The sequence below is a fragment of the Rissa tridactyla genome, chromosome 11 (genome assembly GCF_028500815.1).
Source record: "Rissa tridactyla isolate bRisTri1 chromosome 11, bRisTri1.patW.cur.20221130, whole genome shotgun sequence".
Taxonomy (NCBI): Eukaryota; Metazoa; Chordata; class Aves; order Charadriiformes; family Laridae; genus Rissa; species Rissa tridactyla.
In genome coordinates this window covers 4618119-4640111 of record NC_071476.1, presented here as the reverse complement: position 1 = coordinate 4640111, position 21993 = coordinate 4618119, and the positions used below count along the sequence as shown (strand labels likewise).

Below are 21993 nucleotides of genomic sequence, written 5' to 3'. Positions count from 1 at the left end.
GACTGATTCAAGAGTGACAGTTGTTATCTAGCCACCAGAAGACATTTATATTCTGCTAAGCAGTATGTTGAGTACGAACAAATTTCCATACGATTAAAATTTTCAAATGTGTGTTCAAGCATAAAATAACTCGGATAAAATATTAATCCCATAGGTGAGAACTGCTTACTGAGCTCTCTTCATAGGGAATCTCCTCTCTGCAGGCGGGCAACATCCCTAAGTCTATATAATATTTTACTTATTTTTAGCACAGACGTTGCCTAAGTTGGTGATTGGAATTCATGCAAATACCAGAGTGGGAAAGTGTGCGGTTCACATTGCGCATTACCAGCAGTTGCCACTTTCCTCTCTGCTTCACCAGGAAGACAGAATGTTCCTAAGGTTTGGTACACAGCAGCATAAAAATTACTTTGCAGTGATATAAAATGACCCAGGGTCTATTTTCACCTGTCTGTGGAAAGAAAACAGAGAGCCGTGAACCTGGCCATCATAATATACAGCTGGCAAAATTGCCTTGTGAAAAACAAATTTGTAGAAGAATGGAGGAATACCGCACAGCACTAGACATCGTACAGAAATAAGACCAACTTGGTGGCTCACCTTCATTTTCACTTTATATCAACTCTATCTAACACACATTTAACTGAATCAGCAGCAGAACAGCTATCAAATACACAGGGTCAACTTCTCCCGACCTTTAGGGACAGAAAATACTAAAGGGAAGAGATGTGTCACACTGAAATGCCTAATTAGCGGATGATGTGGGCGTTCACCACCTAAAAAGCACACAAGCAACGATATGGTTGAAACGGCAGGAAAAGGAAGACCAGAGAGTGCCTTGAATGTCTGCAAGGCTGCTTTACACATAATACTTGTTTGAATGGGCTCGTCATGTAAGCGTAGGTTCATGAATCCATATCCCACTTGGAATAACCCTCACCGAGGAGAATGCTGGATCCCAGGCCCTCCCTGTGCTGAGGCCAACACCAAAGAACTAGTCTGTGTCTCGGTTACATGCACTTGCAGTTCTTACATCAAGCAAGCAGGAAGTTATTTATAGGAAGCTCCGCAAAGCGCAGATTGCTAAGGAGATCCTTACATGACCAAAACAAGAGCTGTGGAGCAACGTTTGTCTTCATTACGCTGTGATGCTAAGGTGGTACTTTAGCTCTAGATAATTACTTTTAGTCTGTCACATAGTTTAAACACTTCAACTCCAAAACTAATTTTGAGATAGTGCCTACAGCCCAAAGCAGGGACAGAGATTCCAGTATACCAGCAACTGAGTACATGCAGCTAAAAACCAGTATCTAAAATACTTAAAAGACAAAACATGCATCATCTCCAGTAATCGCATTTTTTTTAAAGCTTGCCATGAGTAAGAGTAAATAGTTGGAAGTCAACATGCTGAAGACAGTATTAGCTTTTTTCCAAATATCAAGTATCCAAACAGCTGCCTGGCTAGCTTACAAGACATCATTTTACCCACAGCAGCTCTCATGTCTTATAGCTTCAGGCATTATTTCAACCCACCAAAACCACTGGACCTATTGGTATAGTCTCATAGACAACATGCTGGTCTTCAGAGCAGAAACGCTGAGTGAACTAAGATTTCTTAATAAAAGACAGACATCATCCCATTGATACAAAAGCACCTGCCAAATCTAACAGCATTACAAGAAAGAAGGTATTTAAATGATAATCAAACCCATTATATAATTTAACATGTATCAGAACAAACAATGCTAGAGGCATGCTGTTATTGGTAGTCTTTTTCTGCCAGAATAAGGCATTCCAGGCCACAGAAGTCACAAATCTTTGCTAAACAGACTGCAGACCTTACAGTCTTACAGGTATTTCAAAGAGAAACCAGAGCTGAAGGTTTAGGCGGGTGCTACATCAGCAGAGAGAAGTGGCAAAAAACCACAAAAGGAAGGTGGTAAAAAGCATTTCACTAGAATATGGGGCTTTCTGCCTGCAGATTACTTGCAAAAATGTCTTAAGGAAGGTACCTAAGATAAAAATGGATTGTCAACAGGCTTTGAATTGCTACAGAAGTCAAAATCTCCCTGGAAAATTCCTGTGGTATATAGAATCGGGAAGGTCAAACCCCACTAAACCAAAGAAGCCACAAGACATTTTCCTTGTAAAAGAAGCAGAAAGAAGCAACCATAGTGCTTCTTTAGTAAAAGAACTCAATTCTAATTGTGTGACAATATGCAGAGCAATAATTAGGAAGTTCCCGTTTCCAAGCAACACCCTATGCTTAAAGAAAAAGGACTGAAAATATCCTAGGAAAAAAAAAATCAGCTAGCAGTACAGCCATCAAATACAGAAATATGCCTGTTCTGATTAAGATAAATAATTCCAAATTGAAAAAGCTTTCAGAAAAACGAAAACTGTAGTTACCAGAATCATGAAAATAATTTTTAACCAATGAAAACATTTACATATGAGGCTCTCACCAGCTAAAGTAACTCACTGTAACAGTGAAATTTTACACATAGTTGTCAAAAAGTAGAAATCTGAAGAAATCCATACTTTCGGTGTTATTCTAGTCCAGCAGTAGCCTAGTTCTAGACCACTTAGAGAAGCAACTGCACTCCAAGTCACTAAGTTCTGTGGATTCCTGCGTGGCACTCGAAGACACATTGTAGAAAGAGAACCCTCTGTAAACTGTCATTAAAAAAAAAAAAGCACGCAAGCTCAAATCCTGATAAAACTGTTAACATTTGAAAGTCCCCACCGTAACAACCGGTTGAAGATATTCTTCAGGTACAGATGCTCTGTAAAATTCTAGACCTTCCGTTATATGTTAGCTTTTCCTCTTTAGAAAGGTTTGAAACAGATTGCTCCCAAGATCTTACAGATACTTCCTCACTCCAAAGCACCCATATCCCCACTGCAGAGGAAAGTGTTCCTCATTGGATAAAACGTGCGCTAAAGGAAAATAACTCTCCAGAATTATTGGCCTATTTCACTATATTGCATACACGTAAACATCGTTAGAGAACAGGCTGTTTCAAATAGCATCATCCGTGTACTGCCAAGAGCTCTTTAGCAATAGTTTATATGGTAAAAGAGTACTTGGGCAAAAAAGAATTATAGTGAAAGAGATTACGCTGTATTTACCTTGATGAGTCATCGTGACAGGTTCTTCACTGGATATATTGTTGTAAATGACCACGGCTGTGGCATTATGTGAAGCTGCTCGCAGTATTTTCTCTCTAAAGGTACAGTTTCCTCGCTGCAGCAAAGCGATCCACTGCTTGGTGTTCGGTGGAACTTGGAAACGTGTTCGAGGGTCACAGCCCAGACGATCTGCAACTGAAATGGGAAATACGTTTACACAGGTGGCAATTTGTTCAATCAGGCCAGAAAGAAAAAAACCTAACTCCAAGTTTTGCTGTTTTAGTTAACTGTTATGCACTAGGAAACCACTACCCTCTTGTTAATAAAGCCTAAAGCTAACCGCATTCTTATAAACAAGAAATCTTTAAAAAAACCCAGAACATCTCACACATTGAAAGCTGTGACTATAAGCCCCAAAATTAGGTTTGGTAACAGAAGCTATTTTTAACTCTAGTGCAGCTAGAACAATGAATTCACATTTGAATCAATACCTGCCTAGAGGCTGAAAAACATTAGAATATGGTTCATGTGCTATAGGCATTTACAAAACAGCTGTTTATCAGTCATTCTGGAGAGAATAACTTTTTTTTTTCCCCTTTCTAATGCCGTCAGATATCACTGCAGTGGGAAGTATAACTAAACAAAGGAGGTTGTGAAAACAAGATTTCGGTGTTATCTGCCATGTGCACGCTACTGTAAAAAAAGGCCGATATTAAAAGCTGACCTTGTAAAACCCCAGCAGCCAACAACAGCTTTTTACGTATGCACGTTTTCGCTACAAGGAAGTGCTTTCAAATTCAGAGAGAAACAAGCAGTTTCACAAACACGATGCCCTCGAGCTGTCAGCTAAACAGGTATTGATGGGATAAAGGAGGAGTAAGAGAAATGGCAAGTGCCAGATGCCTGAACACAACAGTCTGCAAAGCTCTTGTCCTTTCCCATGCTGCAATGGACCCTGGAACAGTCCAAACCCACACAGAGCTACCTACGAAAGGCACAAAATGCAAGGCAGAAGATAACCCCAGGGACCGGTACAGCAGCTCAAACTGATGAGTGACATTTCTGTTTGCACAACTGGAAACACGCAGTTTAGTCTGATACACTGCTCATATCATTAAAGGATTTCAGAAATTTAGAGCCAACGGTAACTTATAACACAAATATTATCTACTCCTTCAAAGGCCAACAGTGTAAGAATCTCTGGCTACTAAAAATGGTTGGAATTAACAGTGATTTTTCATGACATAAACAATTTATTTGCATAATAGCTCTGAAGACATTACAGCTCCTAAGAGCAATTCAAACAAAGTGTCTCATAACATTTTCCTTTTAAAGATGCAAGTTCTTCAGCACGGACTACAGGATTTCAACAGAAGGTCTACCACAAAAATTATCCAGTTTAACATATCAGCTGGAAAACAAAACAAAAGATCTTTTTAAGCATTCTCAGCTTAGCCTAGCTCAGGTTAAAACCTGTAACAAAGGAGATTCAAATAGCTAAAGGATCTTTTCTGAAACAAGAAAGGAAAATCTTTTGCTGCCCTAAGGAAAAGTGATGCAGATGAATCTATCTTGTGGCAGTCGTACAGGAAGCCGTCCCATGTCTTAATTTGGATGAGAAGTGCCTCTCCCTGTTCCCCTGGAAGGAGGGTGGGGAGCCAGAGACAAGCACATCCTTTCCACAATTGTTTTTCCAGGCTGTATTAGCCATTTCAGGCATGGAGGGTTATTTGCTGTATTTTTGTATTTGTGCTTTTGTTTTATACAGGGAAAATCTGAAATACAGACCGCCGAAGCTGAATTTTAGAGAGTATTTTCTTTCATTACCCTGACGTTATTACTTGAATCCCTTTGGAAATTGCAAACTAGCACTGATCCACACATGTTTGGGAGCACTGGTGATGGCCATCGAAGAGCAGTGATCATGGTGCACTTGCATATCGACTGCACTTTTGTGGTCTTAAATTTAAGAGAATACTACATTTTTTTAAAGGAATTACAATCCTTTTTGAAAGTGAGATAGAACCATAACACAGCACACCTACAACCAATCTTGACATCCTCTGTTAATATAGCAGCAGTTTACTGTTTAACACACACTTTCCCCTCGTTCAGAACTTTTCCACTTAAAAATGAGGGAGGGGGAAAGCCCCAGCTGACCGCGATAGGAAGTTTCTCAAGGCTTGAAAGCCAAAACCTCCTCCTTCTCCAGTGAAACCATATTCAAGAATCTCAGGCGTGATACATCCTTTGGAAAATGCCATTCAAGAAATGGCCACAATGCCGCAGAATCTCCTCAAACTGCCAAAATTAACTCTGCAAGTAGACACTACGGCCAACATAAATTTACTTAAAATATATGACACAGATGAAAAGCAGTAATCCTATGGATTATGCACAGTTTGCTTCAGTACCATCATCCTCAAAACTAAAATACCAAGTGAAAACAAAAATGGCCACAAAAATAGAGTGACAGGCTATTAGAATGAAAAATCATAAAAGCAATAAAAGGCAAAAGGCACCTTGAAAAGGGAGGCAGCATTCTCAAAAGTCTGCTATGTAACTGAGTTTTATAAAAATGTATGTAGGCACCTTTAAATTTGTACAGCTTAAAATTTTTAGCTTAAAAACTAACGGAGAAAGTAGTAAGAGGTAACAGAAACTGCATCTCTGGGAAAAAAATAGGACAAAATTTTCTACCACTGTGGAGATCAAAGTCTCTCTCAGCTGTGGACAGAGCTACAAAATGTTACTGGAAAGAGCAACAGGATTAGGAAATAAGATATTAAGAGATAAAAGCTTTCCAGATATAGACCAACAAATGCCACTCAAACGCATGCAGCACGTTATTCCTGACAAGGTGGATTCAATCTGTCCTGATGAAAATTTAACAGCAGACAATATTATTTTAGCATTCCAAGTAATACAAAACCATTAAGGAAAATCTGGTTGTTTTAGATAAACCTGAACCGAGGAACTGCAAAGTCACCTGAGATTTAATAAAAAGTCACAACCCACTTTTCCTTACATTAGCATCCAATTTACACCACACAAATGTTAAGTAATCTTTCCACTTTTAAATAAAATTGAGGAACAACAGCGGAAAGCCAGAGTTTTTCTGCTCATCTTTTCAATAGACTTAATACACTCTGAAAAGAGTAAAAGCCTTAAAATTATGGTCACTTTGTAGCATAACGAGCTGCCTAAAATAACACATCTGCCATACAGCTAACGTGCCAGGCTCATCAACTGGCACTGTAAGGGACACAGATAAACGAACAGTGTCAGCAAGAATCGTCATCGATAGCTCTCCATTACTGTGTCATCTGCGCTCCATCGTCCAAAGTCCAATCAGGATCTAAAAGGCTAGGGCTTGCACATATTACCTGGATGATGTCCATGCCAGAATGAAAAGCAGCTTCACATTAAATTATTCTAAAACAAATCACTTGCACCTAAAAAGGTATTATCAGAAGTCACTCACGTAATTTCATAATTTCAGAAGATATTAGCATACAGAAAGCCATTTAAGTATGTTTCCTTATAGGTGTGCTACTCTTCTGGCTTATTTGAAGTGTAAGTTACCTTTCCTTTCTCCACATCTACCTATGTAACATGAATGAGTTGGCAAAAAACCCAATTTTTCTGTTAGAAGTGGCAGCCTGATGGGTTAAAGAGCTATGTACAATGTTGATGTAAATATCTCCCTTTCTACTGCAAGGCCCAACACCACCGAAGAGCCTCTTTACAGAAGGATCAGCTGCGATTTAACTGTCTGTATGTTTGTTCTCAACTTCAGGAGTGCTTCAGTTCCCTCTTGCAGAACACACAGGACTGCTCTACTTGTCTACAACTGTTTATCCTTAAGCATTTTTTTAAATTCAAGAGCTCTTCCCACTGAAGGACTGATGTTTGTGGCAGCATTTTAGGGATTCATGAGAAAGAAATAGTTAATAATGCAATAGATCCAACCAGGCTTCCTCAACTACTGAAGAAGTATGGGCAAGCTTACATTAGAACAGCAACACTACTTTCCTCCTCATCTTTTCCAACTGCTTGACTAGGTCCTTTAGCCTTCCCCCTAATCAAAGGGATAGCCATTTTGTGGGAGCAAAAATTAAATTAATACGTCAGCTGTCAGAGGCTCTGTCAGAAGCACACACCTGCCTGAATGCAGACTGTTTCCTACTTCCGAACCGCGACCGGGTTTGCTTTCTCTCCTATACCGTGTGTTTATGTTGCTCTTGCATTGCTTAGAGCATCACTGTGACATCTCACTTCAGCTAAGGCTGCTGCATTGATTGTCATCAGACTTTGTCACCTTTTTACAGAAAAAGGCCAGTGCCATGATCCCACACCCTGGGCATTAACTATTTTATACATTCTTTCCCCCTGCCCCCAGCCTTAAAAAAAAAAAAAAAAAAAGAAAAAAAAAAAGAAAAAGTGTCAGGTATCTTGATATTGATTGTATTTCAGCTAATACACTACTCTCTGAGGCCAGCACCAGTTGCCAGAGCTGGTCTGTCTCGGCTGCACATACAGAAATCATTTTAAAGCCTGACCTTCAATCACTGTAATACAATATTCTGAGAGGCAGCAGCTCAGGAGGCTCCTCGGGAAGGAAAACATCCCATGGGAAGACGCGGTCCCATGCAGCCTGTGCCCCAAAGCATTCCCTCCCCGCAGCAGGCACTGCCCGGGCAGGTGCCACCTCGCACACCTGAATGGCAAAACAGCCAGCCTTGTGCAACACGTTAATTATAATCCTGCAATTACATTTTCAGAAAAGGAATTTGGCTGGGAAATCTACAGAAGCAATGCAGCAGCTCTGATTCTTTCTTATTTCAAGGAAGGGTAATGGTTATTTTTTATCCCATTAGGGTTTAATACATGTAATATATATATTTTCTTTCAACGCATTACTACTTGTGTTATTATCAATACAGTCCTTATTCAATCCAGTTATAATTTCCACTTTTTATAAACTCTTTGAACCAGAGGTAATCTTGTTTCAGGGAAGAAGTTAAACAAAGGAAAACCACTGAAGCTTAGAAGAGTCCAGTAATAGTTAAGATTTAATCTTGTTAGTTCAGTAACTATACTACAATTATGGCTATAAACTCCAATATATAACCTCCACTTTTGTTATCAATTAATCAGTACTAATTAAGCTGGATAACGCAACCAATGGCAAAGGATGGAGGCATGCACAAGATTTTTCTTCCACTACTCTATATTTATTAGTACATTTCCTTGTTGCATTTCCCTAAAGCTTATTGTTTTGGATTCTGAGCCAGAAAGGAACACAGAATTCTGAATGTTACCTAAGGCTCTGCAGTTACCAGGAAACCATCATTTTAAGCCTTCTGCAGCTAAAACTTATTCACACAACATGTTTATGAAGTGTCAGATGCTACAAAATGCTATAGTTACAGTACTGTCCAGAAGACACACCTTCATTCCTAATGTTGTGCCAATATTGTTTCTTCCCCCTTTCCACCTCTTTCTAACATGTTTTTCCTCAAATTCTCAGTCTCCTTGATCAGCCACAACCCTACTAGCCCTTCAGCAGAAACCTTGCCTTTCTGTGAGCTTTCTCCAATGCAGCTTTCACACAACCATCACCCCCACACAAGCCCTTCAGACTCCAGTCCTTTTCCATTCCCCTTTACCCCCTCATTCCTGACCCATTTGTTCAGTGAGCCTTAACGTTTTCAAGTTTGGCTTTGGGTCTGCTGCTGCTCCACTTCCTACCAGTCCCACCCGTGGTCCCAGTCACCCTGCCTGCTTCCCCGCCACCCAAGGTCCCACCATCTGCAAGGGGACCGTTGAGTGCACATAGAGGTCTCCAGCCCTCAACTCTGGATCCAAACCCACAGCCATGTGGAATCACCCAGACCCAACAGTTACAGCAGAACCCCGTTCACCAGGGAGAACGTTTTTTGAGGGAATTAAGCCACGAAGCGCTGCAGTTTCTACCAAGAATCATTGAAGTGAGTTTTCAATGGCTTCTAGCTTGGTTTGTCACAGCAAGAACAATATACCTGACACCTAAAGGTCTGCACCACAACTGGTGTCAGGTGCCTAATACCAAAGATGCTTAAAAGCAGAGGTCACTGGAGTGGCACGGGGCTGAATCCTTACACACTGCATGTACAGACACTGCCACAAGTACCTACAGCGAGAAGTCTGAGCTGAAATGGCTGGTTCCACAAAGTCACAAACAACAGAGTAAGGGACTGAAGGAGAAGTGCTCAGTAACCCCACTGAAGAGATGATATAAACCTGAACTAAACTATCAGAAGAGCCGCATCAGGCTGTGAAGGTGCATTTCACTGTTATCCTTCCATGCAGAGCAAGAAGAGCATTTTTTGATAATCCATCAGCATTCATATCCAGAAGCTGTTTAAAACACTTTTCTAATACGAAATTATTGAAGTCATGACAAAAGATTAACAACTTTGAGAAAGTAACAAAAGGTACCAGAAGTGGAAGAACAGAAGAGAGATTAATAGAGAATTTCTGCCACTACTGTGCATTTAATGCACTTGGACAGATATGTGCACACAGGTGCTGTATTTATACCCAGCTGCCAACTGTGACCGACAGGTCACCAGAGAGACGCTTTCACAAGTCACATTCACAAGCGGTCACGCGAATTACTGCCATATCACTTCCAGGGGAATATTGCTTTTGAAAGCCAGTATCAATTTCATACAAGGGTCTATAAAAAGAAGAGGGAAAGAGCTTTAATACATGTATTAACACGACAAGGTTGAATTCCATTAAAGACACTCTGCTACAGAAACAGGAGAAGTGATTGAATATATCATTCTGCACTGACATTTAAAGGATGTTAATCACATGGGACTGGCAACTTCAAAAAGTAGTATAAAAAATACTGGGCATATTCAAGAACACAAGTCAACAAAAAACACTGCAGAGCACAACACTTAAAAATCACAGTCTGTGCTATTACAAATGGTATAAATTCAGCAGCTGCTCATTGGCCCTAAACCTTGAATTAGTAAATTCACTTATTTCCCTGCAGGCAATGAATAAGGGATCTTAATACAGCATGCAAAACTGTGATGTTAAGGACCTTTCGGCTCTAGAATATGGATGCCCCAGTCTACGCCATCAAGGCGCTAACAGACCACCCATGTTTGTGGAAATTTCAAGGGATAGCCCATGAATGGGTGAATGCCTGACACTGAAGCAGTTTCAAAGTCAAGGTATCTCCAAAACATTGTTGCTAACAGCTGTAGAGTCCTTTTCTTGCTGAGATGCATGAGAACTGGCGTAGAGCATTTCCTGCTCCAACAGCAGAGGCCAGTGCCAGCTACTCATGTTGAGAGCTATTAGAAATAAATATTTTGCAAACAAGTTCCACAGCAATATTAAGAGGCTGATAAAAAAGCATTAGAGCAATTAATACTGTCTTGCTGAAAGCGTATTTTGTCAAATCTAGATATAAAAATGTAGAAGAATATAAACATAACATCCTTAATTGTTCAAGAACATCTTAACTAAAAGCATCAAATATTCCAGTCTTTCTTACAACATGAAATATTTTTAAGCCGCATGAACTGTGCCTCGGCAAAATTCAGATAGAATGTACACTATATAACAACCTACATAAAACAATTCAGAAGAATTGTCTTAAAGGAAGACAACTCCTGCAGTGTTTGCTTTAACAGTCTTCTGTTGACGAACAGAAGGACAAAACTGAATCTCCCTAACAACTGATGGCAAAGTTTTAATGACTGCAGCATGTCAAAACGGCAGAAATTGAGGTCTGAAATTTCAGGATTCCTGCTGTGCTTTCTCACTTCAGTCATCCATCATACAATACTTAGCAGTAAGGTACAAAAGTGCTGTTTATGGACTGCTTAGAATTTTATTTAGCTCCTCTCTCATTATTGGCTTCCTGTGAAAAAGCTGTCAGCCTCCCTCAATGTTTTAATCACACTTCAGTGAAGAACATATCCGAAAAAAAGCATAAAAAGTTAAAAAGTAATTAATATCAAAAGTTTTTCTTGACAAAGAATGCAGCTACTAAACAAATCATGCATTTTGACACCTTGCCTGTATTAAAAGCCAGAAGTTTTAAAAACTCTAAAAATTCTACTTGCAATAACAGTGTTTACGTGCCTCACACTTCCAGGACAGCCTCCTGATTTCATAAGGCGGTTGGGGTGTGCGTGTTTAAGCGAGGAACACCAGGAAGCAGAAGGAAAGCCCGAGCGTATTGGATGATAGCTGACTCAGAGCATGGTGAAGGCAGAAGTTGAAGTACAAATGAAAATCATTTTAAAGCTCAACAATTTCTGCTTCCTCACCCTTCCACCCCAAAATACGCTCTATTAATATATTCTACTTAGTGCTTTGTAAAGCTAATGAAACCGAGCTTCAATGAAACTGGGAAGCATCTGCTGATGTACAGTCCGCTTCATACAGCCTAGAGGCTTACAGCAGGCTCCCCAGCAGGATGCATTTTCTTTTGAAGAAGCACCAAAGTATTTTCCTGATCTCAAGATCTGGTAAACTCTCAAAAAGCTTTTAATAATACAGTAGTTCTGCGTTATCAATTCTTTTAAAAAAAAACCTCTTAATATTCACCACTTAGAGTCTAGTTTTAACTGACTACATAATTTCAATTAATGCATTATTGAGAGGTTTACTGTCCAGGAGACAGGTTGGGACCACTGCGATCCATCAAGTGCTCCATTTCTTAAAGATGACAGTTTAGATAACATCAAGAAGCGTTTTCAAAATAAGATACTACTAAACCCACATCATTGTGACTAGAGCAATTGGTTTCATTTCAGGCAAAAATCAGGACAATACTCTCACTTGTTTAAATTAGTGTTTTCTATAAAACCCAACATTCCTCAAAAAACAGCCAATGGACTTGTGAAAAATAGTGAAGGTATTGTTGGCTTTCGCCATAATAACAAGGCTATAAATCTTTGACTTATAAGGATAACTAACCTTTAGTAAATTAGGAAACATGAGAAACCTCAAAGATAACAACTAACAGCAACTATGAAGAAAAACATCATGAAGAAAAACATCCGAGAGAAACAAAAGAGAACTTCTCCAAAAGACTCCACAAGTGATTAACAGAAGGAAACAGATGCATAGGAGAAGGGAGTTGATGATAATCGATCCTACCAGGAGGAAACACATGCATGGGAAAAGGGAGCTGATCCTACCAGAAGGAAACAGATGCATGGGAAAAGGGAACTGAAGATCATCGATCCTCAGAAACAATTCAGAAGGAAACACACAAATAGAAAAGGACTAATAATAATCAATCATTATAAATAATTACACTGTCTAAAATAGTGAATACGTATGCAATATTGAATGTATATAAGACATGGTTGAAGTGTTAGCTGGTGTGCCTCTGACTTGAGTCATGCACCCAGCGCTGTGCTTTTGCTTTATTGACTTTGTCCCTATAATAAAATAAGTGCCATTTCTGTTTAAGGGATCTGGCTATTTATTACAGACTTAATAAAAATAAAACTCATTTGGAAACACTACCCAGTGTTCAGTATCTCAAACAAGCGCGTTTTGGGTCAGCCGTAAGAGTAACAGCTTGATGGGTTTGGTCCTTTCAAGTCTTGATGGGCAGCTTAAACAAGATTTTTTAAGAAATGTACACTGAACAATCATGACTTCATGCAGCTGCAAAAGCTGTTCAGACGCACTTCCATCACAGTGAGATAGCTATGCAGCTGCTCTGAGATTCATGGCAATGCTGTAACCAAATACTGTTAACTATTGCTACCGACTCTCTGCAATTAGTTTAGAAATAACACCTTCATCGCTCAATCTGACTAGCCTACTGGGATCCATGCTGGAAAACACATTATGCTTCGCAGAGCTGTTACTCAAGCCAGCACTCTCATGGATTTTTTTTTTTTTTTTTCCCTTTTTAAATTTTCCTCTGGGCAAGTTCTTCCTCCTCTTTTGCCAGAGCTCTCTAGGAAACCCGGCAGAGCTCAGACAAAGGCGACAGCGGGTACCCGACGGCGGAGCGATGCGGGCGGCGGGGGGAAGCGTTACCTCCGTTGATGGGGACGGGAGCCACCAGCAGCCCCTTCACCTCCACCTTGGGGGAGTCCTGCCCATAGCGCCCGCGGTCGATGCGCAGCAGCGTGGGGCCGCCCCGCTCGGGGCTCAGCACCGTCACGTTGATGAGGGCGGTGTAGTACGCCTGGCTGGCGTTATCGGCGCCGACCCGGCCGTGCCACAGCAGCGGCAGCAGCAGCAGCAGGACGGAGGAGCCGCCGTTCCGGTGCTGGCGAGCCCACCGCCAGCTCATCTTCGACTCCCGACGGCCGTCACCGGTTGCCTCCGCCGCCCGAGCCCCGCACGCTCGGGTGTATTTTATCCCATCTGACAGCCCGGCAACGGAGAAAGACCGAAAACAGGCGGCGTGAGGGGAGGAGAGCACGGGCTCATGCCATGGGAGGAGCCAGGGGAGTCACAGCAGCTCCCAGCCGAGTCCGATCCGCCGGTCGCAGCACCCCCGGGGGAGGCTACTCGGGGTGAGCCCCGCTCCGCCGGCCCCTCAGGGCGCCGCGCTCATGCCGCCCGCTCGCCTCTGCCCGCACCGAGCGAGGGAAGGGGAGGAGGCGGGGGCGGCGCCGCGGCACCCTCGCTGCACAGCCCCGCGCCGGCACCGAGGAGGCCGCCGGGAGGAGCCGCCGCCGCCGCCGCCTCAGTCGCGCTCACACCCGGCCGCGGGGCTCGTTTCGCTTCGGGGCTCGCCGCCGCCTTCAGTGCGGCGGGCGGCGCATCCCGCTGCCTAGGCCAGCGACCGCAGCCGGTGGCCGCCGCTCCATGCTCGGCTGAGTCCCGGAGGGCGGCGGGGCCTCCCCCCCGCACCTTTCCCACAGCCGCGCCGCGCTCCGCCACCGGCTCCGCGCCCGCCCGGCGCCTCGACTGCAGCCCGCCGCTGCCCACACTGCGCAGGCGCGCCCCGCCCCACCCCGCGCCACGAGGGCGGGAGGCGGGGCGGGAGAAGCCACGCCCAATCAGGAGGCGGGGTTAGAGGGAGGGGTGGAGCTTCACAGGATGACGTCACCGGGGCGTGGCGGGGTGGAGGCGGGCGGCCATGGCGGCGGTTGGGCGTTTCACCGGCACCTGTGAGGAACCCTTGGCTCCGGCGACCCGCGGTTCAAGGAATTAGGTGTAGGATAATTAATATTAAAGATGCTCCTCAGTGTCTTTCACATGCAGGTCAGGAGCGCTGGCCATCCAAAAGATACAAGAGGTGGTTGAAAAGCCTGTCTGAATTTTGGGGGGAAAAAGGCCTGAAAGTGTGAAAAAGAGGTGGGGGTTGTTCAGCCCACCCAGTTAACACCAAAAGGGCTGTTATGGAGTTAATTTGGAGTTACTCGCTTCTGGTGTGCTGAAATGGGAAAACTTACAAATACCCAAATGTTGCTAATAAATATTAATCCCATGAAATACTGTAAAACAGGACTTGATGAATGACTCTAACTAACATCACAGTTTTAAGGATTTCAGCCTCTTCATGACCAGAGAAGTAACAAAATAATGTAATGGCCTTCCGGGATTTTGAAAGGCAAACTGTGTGGCAATTATTTATGGCAAAGAAAACAAGTACCGCAGGGCTGTGAGTTAGGATATTTTCTAAATTTCTGAACAAATAGCTGCACTGCCGTTCTTTTAAGATACGGTTTCCTTGGTGACTTCCCCAGCTGTTCGGGAAGGCCCTCCGATAAGCCTGGTGTTTAACCTAAGCATCTTATTAAACTGTTTCTCCTCTGGCAGGTTTTGCAGTTTATCCATTTGTGATGCACCTGGTCGGATTTTAAATTTTGCCCGTCTTGGTAAATGCTGGGTGAGGAACCACATGCCATTAATGGCTTCTCAACATTTCACCCAACCTTCCACCCCAGCCGGAGGGCGAGAATTGTGGCAAACACAGGGATACTGCACCAGGCAGGACATGTTTTGGAGACGTTGTTCTTGCAGCGCAGACAGTAGTTTGATTTTTCAGCACGAAGAGCTCTGCATCATTGTGATGCAAAGTCGTGTGCTTTATTGCTGAAATGTCCTCAGAAGGGGCCAGGGAGTCCTAGGAGCCTGGAGAATTTCTTACTGTTCATAGAATCATAGAATGGTTCAGTTTGGAAGGGACCTTAAAGATCATCTAGCTCCAACCTCCCTGCCCTGGGCAGGGACATCTCCCACTAGACCAGGTTGCTTAAAGCCCTATCCAACCTGGCCTTGAACACCACCATCCACAACTTTTCTGGGCAGCCTGTTCCAGTGCCTCATCACCCTCATGTTACTGCATTGACCTTCAGAGGAGGATCTCCAAGCACTTTTGAAAAGCCTTTGAGAAAACATTTGCTGCGTTTCTGCTGGAGATAGATGGTGTGCCGTGCTCGACTCCCTGTGTGAGGGCTGCCAGCTTGGTCCTGTCCCTCCTCATGGAGCAAGAGCCAGGAGCTTGCTCTGTGCCACATGTGGGGCCACCAGCGCCAGGCTGCTCCTCTCCTGCTCCTCCTATGGGAGGATGGGCTGGGAGGCAGGAGAGGAGCGGCCTGGCACTGTTGACCTGAGGAGAGAAGCCCCAGGAGTGCACAAAAATGGCGTATTTCATCAGCAGAGCAGCTTCAATCTCCTCATCCCCAAGACAGGCAGGTCCCTGGATGGGGAGAGGAGCGTTTAAAGGTCCTTCCATCTGCTTTCATGCGTGGTGGAGCTGGATGAAGGGATGGTGGTGGAGAGGCTGGAGCCAAGGGGATGTCCCCAGGTCTCCTCACCCTGCACAGGGCAGCCATTCTTCTGCCAGTGGCTGCTCCTCAGGGGACCTTTTTTTTTGGCAGACAAGTGGCATTGAGGTCTTCGCAGGTCACCACAGGGGTGGGGAGAAAGCCATGCCTCAGGTTTCACTCTGGCTCCTGGTGATTTTTTTTGGGAAATCATAGAATCGTCTAGGTTGGAAGGGACCTTTAGGATCATCGAGTCCAACCATCAACCTACCACTGCCAAAAACACCACTAAACCACATCCCTCGGCACCACGTCTGCACGTCTTTTAAATACCTCCAGGGATGGCCATTCCACCACTTCCCTGGGCAGCCTGTTCCAAGGCTTGACAGCCCTTTTGGTCAAGAAGTTTTTCCTACTATCCATCCTAAACCTGCCCTGGCGCAACTTGAGGCCGTTCCCTCTTGTCCTGTTGCCTGTTCCTTGGGAGAAGAGGCCGACCCCCCTTGGATACACCCTCCTTTCAGGGAGCTGTAGGGAACGAGAAGGTCTCCCCTCGGCCTCCTTTTCTCCAGGCTGGACACCCCCAGCTCCCTCAGCCGCTCCTCACCAGACTTGTGCTCCAGACCCCTCACCAGCTCCATTGCCCTTCTCTGGACCCGCTCGAGCGCCTCAGTGTCTGTCTTGTAGTGAGGGGCCCAAAACCGAACATACGGATTTACGATCATAAATTCATTTATGTTCTATCTCCAGCAGAACGTTTCCTTCAGCCCAGATCCCGCCCGCGACTCCCACCCGCCCTTCGTTTTCCTGTCAGATTTTACCTGCCCAAACCCCGCCGACATCTTCCCGCCCGCCCTCCGGCCCGCGGCCGCCGCCGAGATGAGGGCGCCACCTGCGGGGCGCCTCCGCCGGCATTGCCATGGCGTCTGTGGACGGGGCTGAGGAGAAGCGGGCGTCCCGGGGGCCTCTGCAGCCCTTGGTCCCTCCCGGCGCCAGTCACAGGGACAGGAGGGGCCGGGGGTCGCAGAGCCCCGGGGCCGAGGCGGTGAGGAAGAGTCGCGGGTCTGTGGGAGATGGCTGTGGGGCGAAGGGCCGGGCCGGCTCCTGGCAGCAAGCTTAACTGAAGCGTATCCGGCTGCATCATGAGAAAAGGCTGAGTTTCATCCCGGATGGAAATGCCACAGAGGCCAGCTGTTTCCTAGAGGATGCAGGGAAATGCGAAGGGACACAAAAGTAAAAATAATAAAACCAAAATGTTCTGGTTGCTTGGGCTGGAGCGGGGCAGCCCGGCGCAGGGAGTGCTGCAGCACCCACGGGCAGCGGCGGCCTCCAGGAACCAGAGAGCAGCTGCCAGTTATGACTTTATTCATTTTCACATTTAGATATTACAACAAAACTCTTAATGACAAAGGATAACAAGTACTATAGGGGGAGAGGAAAGAAAGCAGTGTTCTAACTGGTTTGATATATAACCGTGAACTTCCAGAGACAAGACTCAACGTGAGTTATAAACACTCACATACGCTCACTGGTAGGAAAACTTCACACGTGCAAACACCCAAACGCCCACACACGAAACACTCACTCACACACACAGACCACACTTCTGTACTCGCACATAACCCATGTTGTAACCTACTTGCTTCGAAGGCAGCCCACTGAAACATTGAATGCTGCTGTAGCAACAACAGGTACCAGGTTAAAATATTGCAAAATAAATGAAGTGTTACTTGATACACAGGTTTTTCTTCAGAGACGCACGTGTATTTGCAAGTAGGGGACCCAACGCTTTGTTTTCACGAGGGAGGAACGTCCTCTCAATGCCAACACTTTGTAAGGAAAAATGAGACTGCGCATAGAGCAGGAGCAGTCATTTTAAAGGAGGAGGATGATAAATAGCTTAGCTTCAATGTTGAGTTCCAGTAAAAGCCCGAACAAAACACAACAGAGCAGGCACAATTATCGAACCCTGGGTTGTAAAAGTTGAAACAGTCCCTTGTCGCTGTGGAAAGACAGACAACACCTTTGTCTCACACCTTAAAACCAACCAGACCAGCTTCATTTCATGCTCATGCTTATCTGGACACTGTAAAAAAAGATATGCCAGAAACAATGCAAAAGTGTGGGGAAAGGTATCAGGTTTGTCCACTCTAATTTTAGTATACTTTTAAAAGAGCAAAAGTACAATTGTCTCAACAGCTCTTCAATATCCCACACTACAGTTGTTCTTCATCAGCAGGAGTGGCTGAAGAGGAGCCAGCGTTTGCTCGTATCGTGGCTGCATTGTTCATGCCGTGCTGCTGACACAGATACAATAGGATCTGGTTTCACTCCCCCATCAAGATGGTGCAAAAGAGAGAAAATAAACTTCTGTGCAGTCGAATGATTTGGATGCTCAAAAATCAGATGTCACACCAGTGCTTTCCCCAGAGTGAAGCAGGGGATCGTTAACAATGGCTTTGATGAAGTAACCCTTCTCCGCAAGGATGGTTGTGAGCCATTTACAGCTGAACCTAGAGACAGAGCACAGCTGTCCCGGCTGTCTGGGAGTGCTGACAGCGAGCCAGGGCGCTCAGACACCTCTGTCCCCTTTCTGCTGAGGAATCCCACCAATGTCAGGCTTTGCTAGTACGTTTCTGTCCCTCACGTATGGACAAGGACTTGCAGCTACTTTGGAATTCTGTTTTTCGACTATTATTTAATTTATAGACCTCTTTCTTGGGCCCTCTCTCAGGTGGGGCTGTGTTTCCCGGCAGAGAACTGTTTGTGAAGCACTGGAAACAAGACAGCCTGGGTCTTATGTATGCACATCACCGAGCGAGCAGCCTGCATTTAGCTCAGCTGTCTGTCTCCTTCCACCCATGCGAATGCCAGTGCCCAGCAGCACGGGGCACATGCAGTCTTCTTTCTGTCAAGGGAACCACCAGTTCAAAAACCAGGGCAAGATGAGGGCAGGAGAATTTGGTCTGGCCTACACTCTGTTGGCTGTCCTACTTCCTTGGCCCGGCTCTCCAGCATCTCCTGCCAGAGGATTCTTACTGAGTCATAACAATTACTTAAAGATGCTTAAATTCCTGGCAACTTCGGGGGCCACCAATAGAAGTCAGGGAATTCATTGTCACATGTAGTTTCCAATTCCACGTCCTGAGCCAGTTTGGCTCAAGCTGGTCCAGTTTTGTGCCTCTTTTTGCCATGGAAATCACAGCCATGTCATCCTGCTGACACGAAAGGGAGGGGAACACTGGGCGCTCTGCACAGGCTTAGAGAATCTGAATGATAGACATGCTTTTCTCATGTGCTAAATAAATCTCCCCGTTACACTTGTGCAGAGAACTATAATTAAGACTTGAGAAAGTCACCCATAAAGCCTCACAGGCTCACGTCAGGAAATGCATAAAACCCTCTGCTGGAAAAGAAATACAGTTTGGCAAAGCAGTATGACTGATAGGAAACACAATTTTAAAAGTCCAACCCAAACCCTTGGCTCTGTGCACAGAGGTGTGGCCCACAAGCAGAAACTCCCCGCCGCTGAGATGCCCTGGTGCAAGGAGCTCTGCCAGCCACAGGCGTGTGGGAGAAGAGAAGATGACAAGCTGTTCAGGCGAGCCTCTTCACTCAGACTCCTCTGGTGGTGACGTTACCATGCTCTGTGGCTGAGCTCTCGGATTGTGAGCAGGATGGAAAGAAGTAGGTGGGAAGTGGTGAGGCAGCAGCACAGAAATCTGTAGAGAGGAGTTGCGGAGGTTCCTCAGAGCTCTGAATTCACGTGGTATCTTTTAGAAACAAAAGGCCTAAGTGATGAGATGTTTCCTCAGCAAATAAATGTTTCTCGGTCCCCCAGAGACAGGTACACTGTGCTGGTGGTTCTGCAACAGAAACTGAAGAGGAGCCCGTTGGGCAGAGAGTGCCTCCTTAGAGCCAGCGAGCTAGGGTGACAGGAAAGGTCATGGTGCAGAATTGTCCATCCAGAAGAACTGGGGCTTGATCCCTGGCCAGGTGCTGCCCTCAGTGTGCTCAGTGATGCCAACACACAAGGGGATGCAGCCCAGGGCACCTCACTGCTGGAGCTCTGTTCCTTCCATTGTTTCCAAAACCCTTGCAGCAACTTGAAAATAAACATTTCACTCCCTACCACTTTGATCCTTTTCCTCCCAGCAAACAACCAATTTTCGCTCTATGTTTAGAAGCCAGCTGAAATTAACACAGCTTTGCTTTAATTTCTCACGCCGGCAACAAATGATCTCAGCACTGCTCTGGGAGAAGGGGAAGGCAAGAGCAGCAGACCCGTGAGCAACTTGCTCCCAGCACAGAGTATACAAACCCCTGTTTTGCACAAGGCCTGCAAAAAGACTTGCTATTTATCTCACTGGGAGGATGCTAGCCATCAGCTGATGACCTATGCAGCACTAGCTGTGTTGGGATAGCTAAAATAATCTTGGTGACAAGGCAGATTGACAGGTTTCTCCCCAGCAGAGATGAGAGGGGTGTGGGTGTTGCTTGCAGAGAAGATGGTGAGGCTGGCAGCTACCCAGAATGAACAGTGTGCATGAACATTTGCAAAAATCCCTTGGGATCTCTCCATATACCTCTTCAAAATGTCCTGCTCTTGCTGCGAATACCACTAGGGATTTCTCCCTTTGATTCTGCTCAGCAGCTCAGCAGCTGACATCATGAGGAGAGGAGGAGGAAGCAATCCAAGGAAAAACATTCAGGCTGCACACCAGGAAGAAACTTGAGACTAAGACAGATCTATTTATATCTGACCTGAAATGGGCTTTCTGAATGGGAAGCTGATCCGAGTGGAGGCTGGATGCTAGGCAGAAGGTGCTGTAGTGCTGAACACAGGCACCCACTTGCTGGCAGAATGCATCTGTCTGAGCCACAGGAAGAAAAGAAACGCGAGGAATCAGCGAGGCGCTTTCTCCAGCGCCGGTGCAGGGAAGCTGCAGCTGGAGGTGCTGTGTGGGCCATTGTGCTGTGGTTCCAAGGATATTGGTGTTCCCCATACATTCGGGGTAGGTTCCCCACTGGGGTTGGGCGTAGGTTGAAGGAGAAGCTCTGAGTGACCCTGATGACACGCCTGGAGGCTGAGAGGGGCTGCCTTGGCCGGCGCCTCCTGGGCTTGATGCCGTTAGTACTGCTCGGAGAAGAAGGAAGCGTGGAGAGTGGGGGGACTGGCCCCCCCTCCAGGTGGGGTGCAGCTGCCGTCCTCAGAGTGTTCTGACAGCTCCCCGTATTCACTGTTGTAAAAAGTCTGGCCTCCGACCTGGGACCCGTACGACGGCCGACATCTGCCCCGCAGGTCCGACTGTTCCCTTGGCAGCTCTGCAGTTCGGCTGGGCCCTTTACTGCTGTGGGGAGAGAGACACAGAAGATCAATCTGAGCACTCCTGGAAAGCCTCTGTTCTGCCTAGAGAGACCCCAGCTTCAGGAAACATCGTCTGCTAATGCGTGAGGCAGAGGCTGGGTCAGGAATGGACCTATACCTCCATTTCACAGCACAGCACCAGGCCTTGCTGTAAACCTAAGCACAGCCTGTATGTTTTGTGAAAAATCTGCATGTAACCTGGCCACAGAGTTATTTCAGCTCTTCTAGATACCTTTGGGGACCGCAGGGAAGGGTTGGGACCCCAATGAGCAGGGAGAGACAAGAGACATTGCCTCAATTGTTCCTAGACCTGGCAGGAGCAACAGAAGCTGCTACAAACCAACAGCCAGGATGGGGGAAAGGAAACGAAGGAAGATGATGAAGATGTGGGAGGAAATCAGCAACCTCATCTCAGCACCTGACAATACTAGGTGACTGGCAAGAAGTCACAAGAGCGAGGGCAGGGACATGTTCAAGGAGAGGTTTCAGGGCAGTGTTTTCCAGGAGACAGGACACCAGGTGTAGGAGACAATGGGAATGTGCCTTAGGGAAAAAAGGACAAGGACAAGAAGCAGGAGACAGTCTGATACAACAGCAGAGAGGCCAAAGGGCTACGGCTAAGGGAAAAGACAATGACCGGTCTGATGTTGGAAGGCAGAGGAGGTGAGGAAGAGGCTTGGGACTGGCCTTGTCTACAAATGAGCTGACATGGCTTACTCAACACACTGT

General features: G+C 45.5%; 2 protein-coding genes across 6 annotated transcripts in view; both read right to left on the bottom strand.

Annotated features, from left to right (window-relative positions):
• Window positions 1-14112, bottom strand: part of RNF130 (ring finger protein 130) — a 55688-nt gene extending 41576 nt beyond the window's left edge. For all 3 annotated transcript variants that reach the window (XM_054217347.1, XM_054217346.1, XM_054217348.1), the window contains exons 1-2: window positions 13210-14112; window positions 3133-3327 (exon numbers count right to left, since the gene is read on the bottom strand). In XM_054217347.1, the coding sequence (XP_054073322.1) occupies window positions 3133-3327; window positions 13210-13468 (454 nt within the window). In that variant the 5' untranslated portion in view covers window positions 13469-14112. The remainder of the gene's footprint in view (window positions 1-3132; window positions 3328-13209) is intronic.
• A 3132-nt stretch (window positions 14113-17244) lies between these two features.
• FLT4 (fms related receptor tyrosine kinase 4) overlaps window positions 17245-21993 on the bottom strand; it is a 59961-nt gene continuing 55212 nt past the window's right edge. For 2 of the 3 annotated variants that reach the window (XM_054217492.1, XM_054217494.1), the window contains exon 30: window positions 17245-21247. In XM_054217492.1, coding sequence (XP_054073467.1) covers window positions 21028-21247 — 220 coding nt within the window. In that variant the 3' untranslated portion in view covers window positions 17245-21027. The remainder of the gene's footprint in view (window positions 21248-21993) is intronic. The other variant, XM_054217493.1, reaches the window with a different exon arrangement.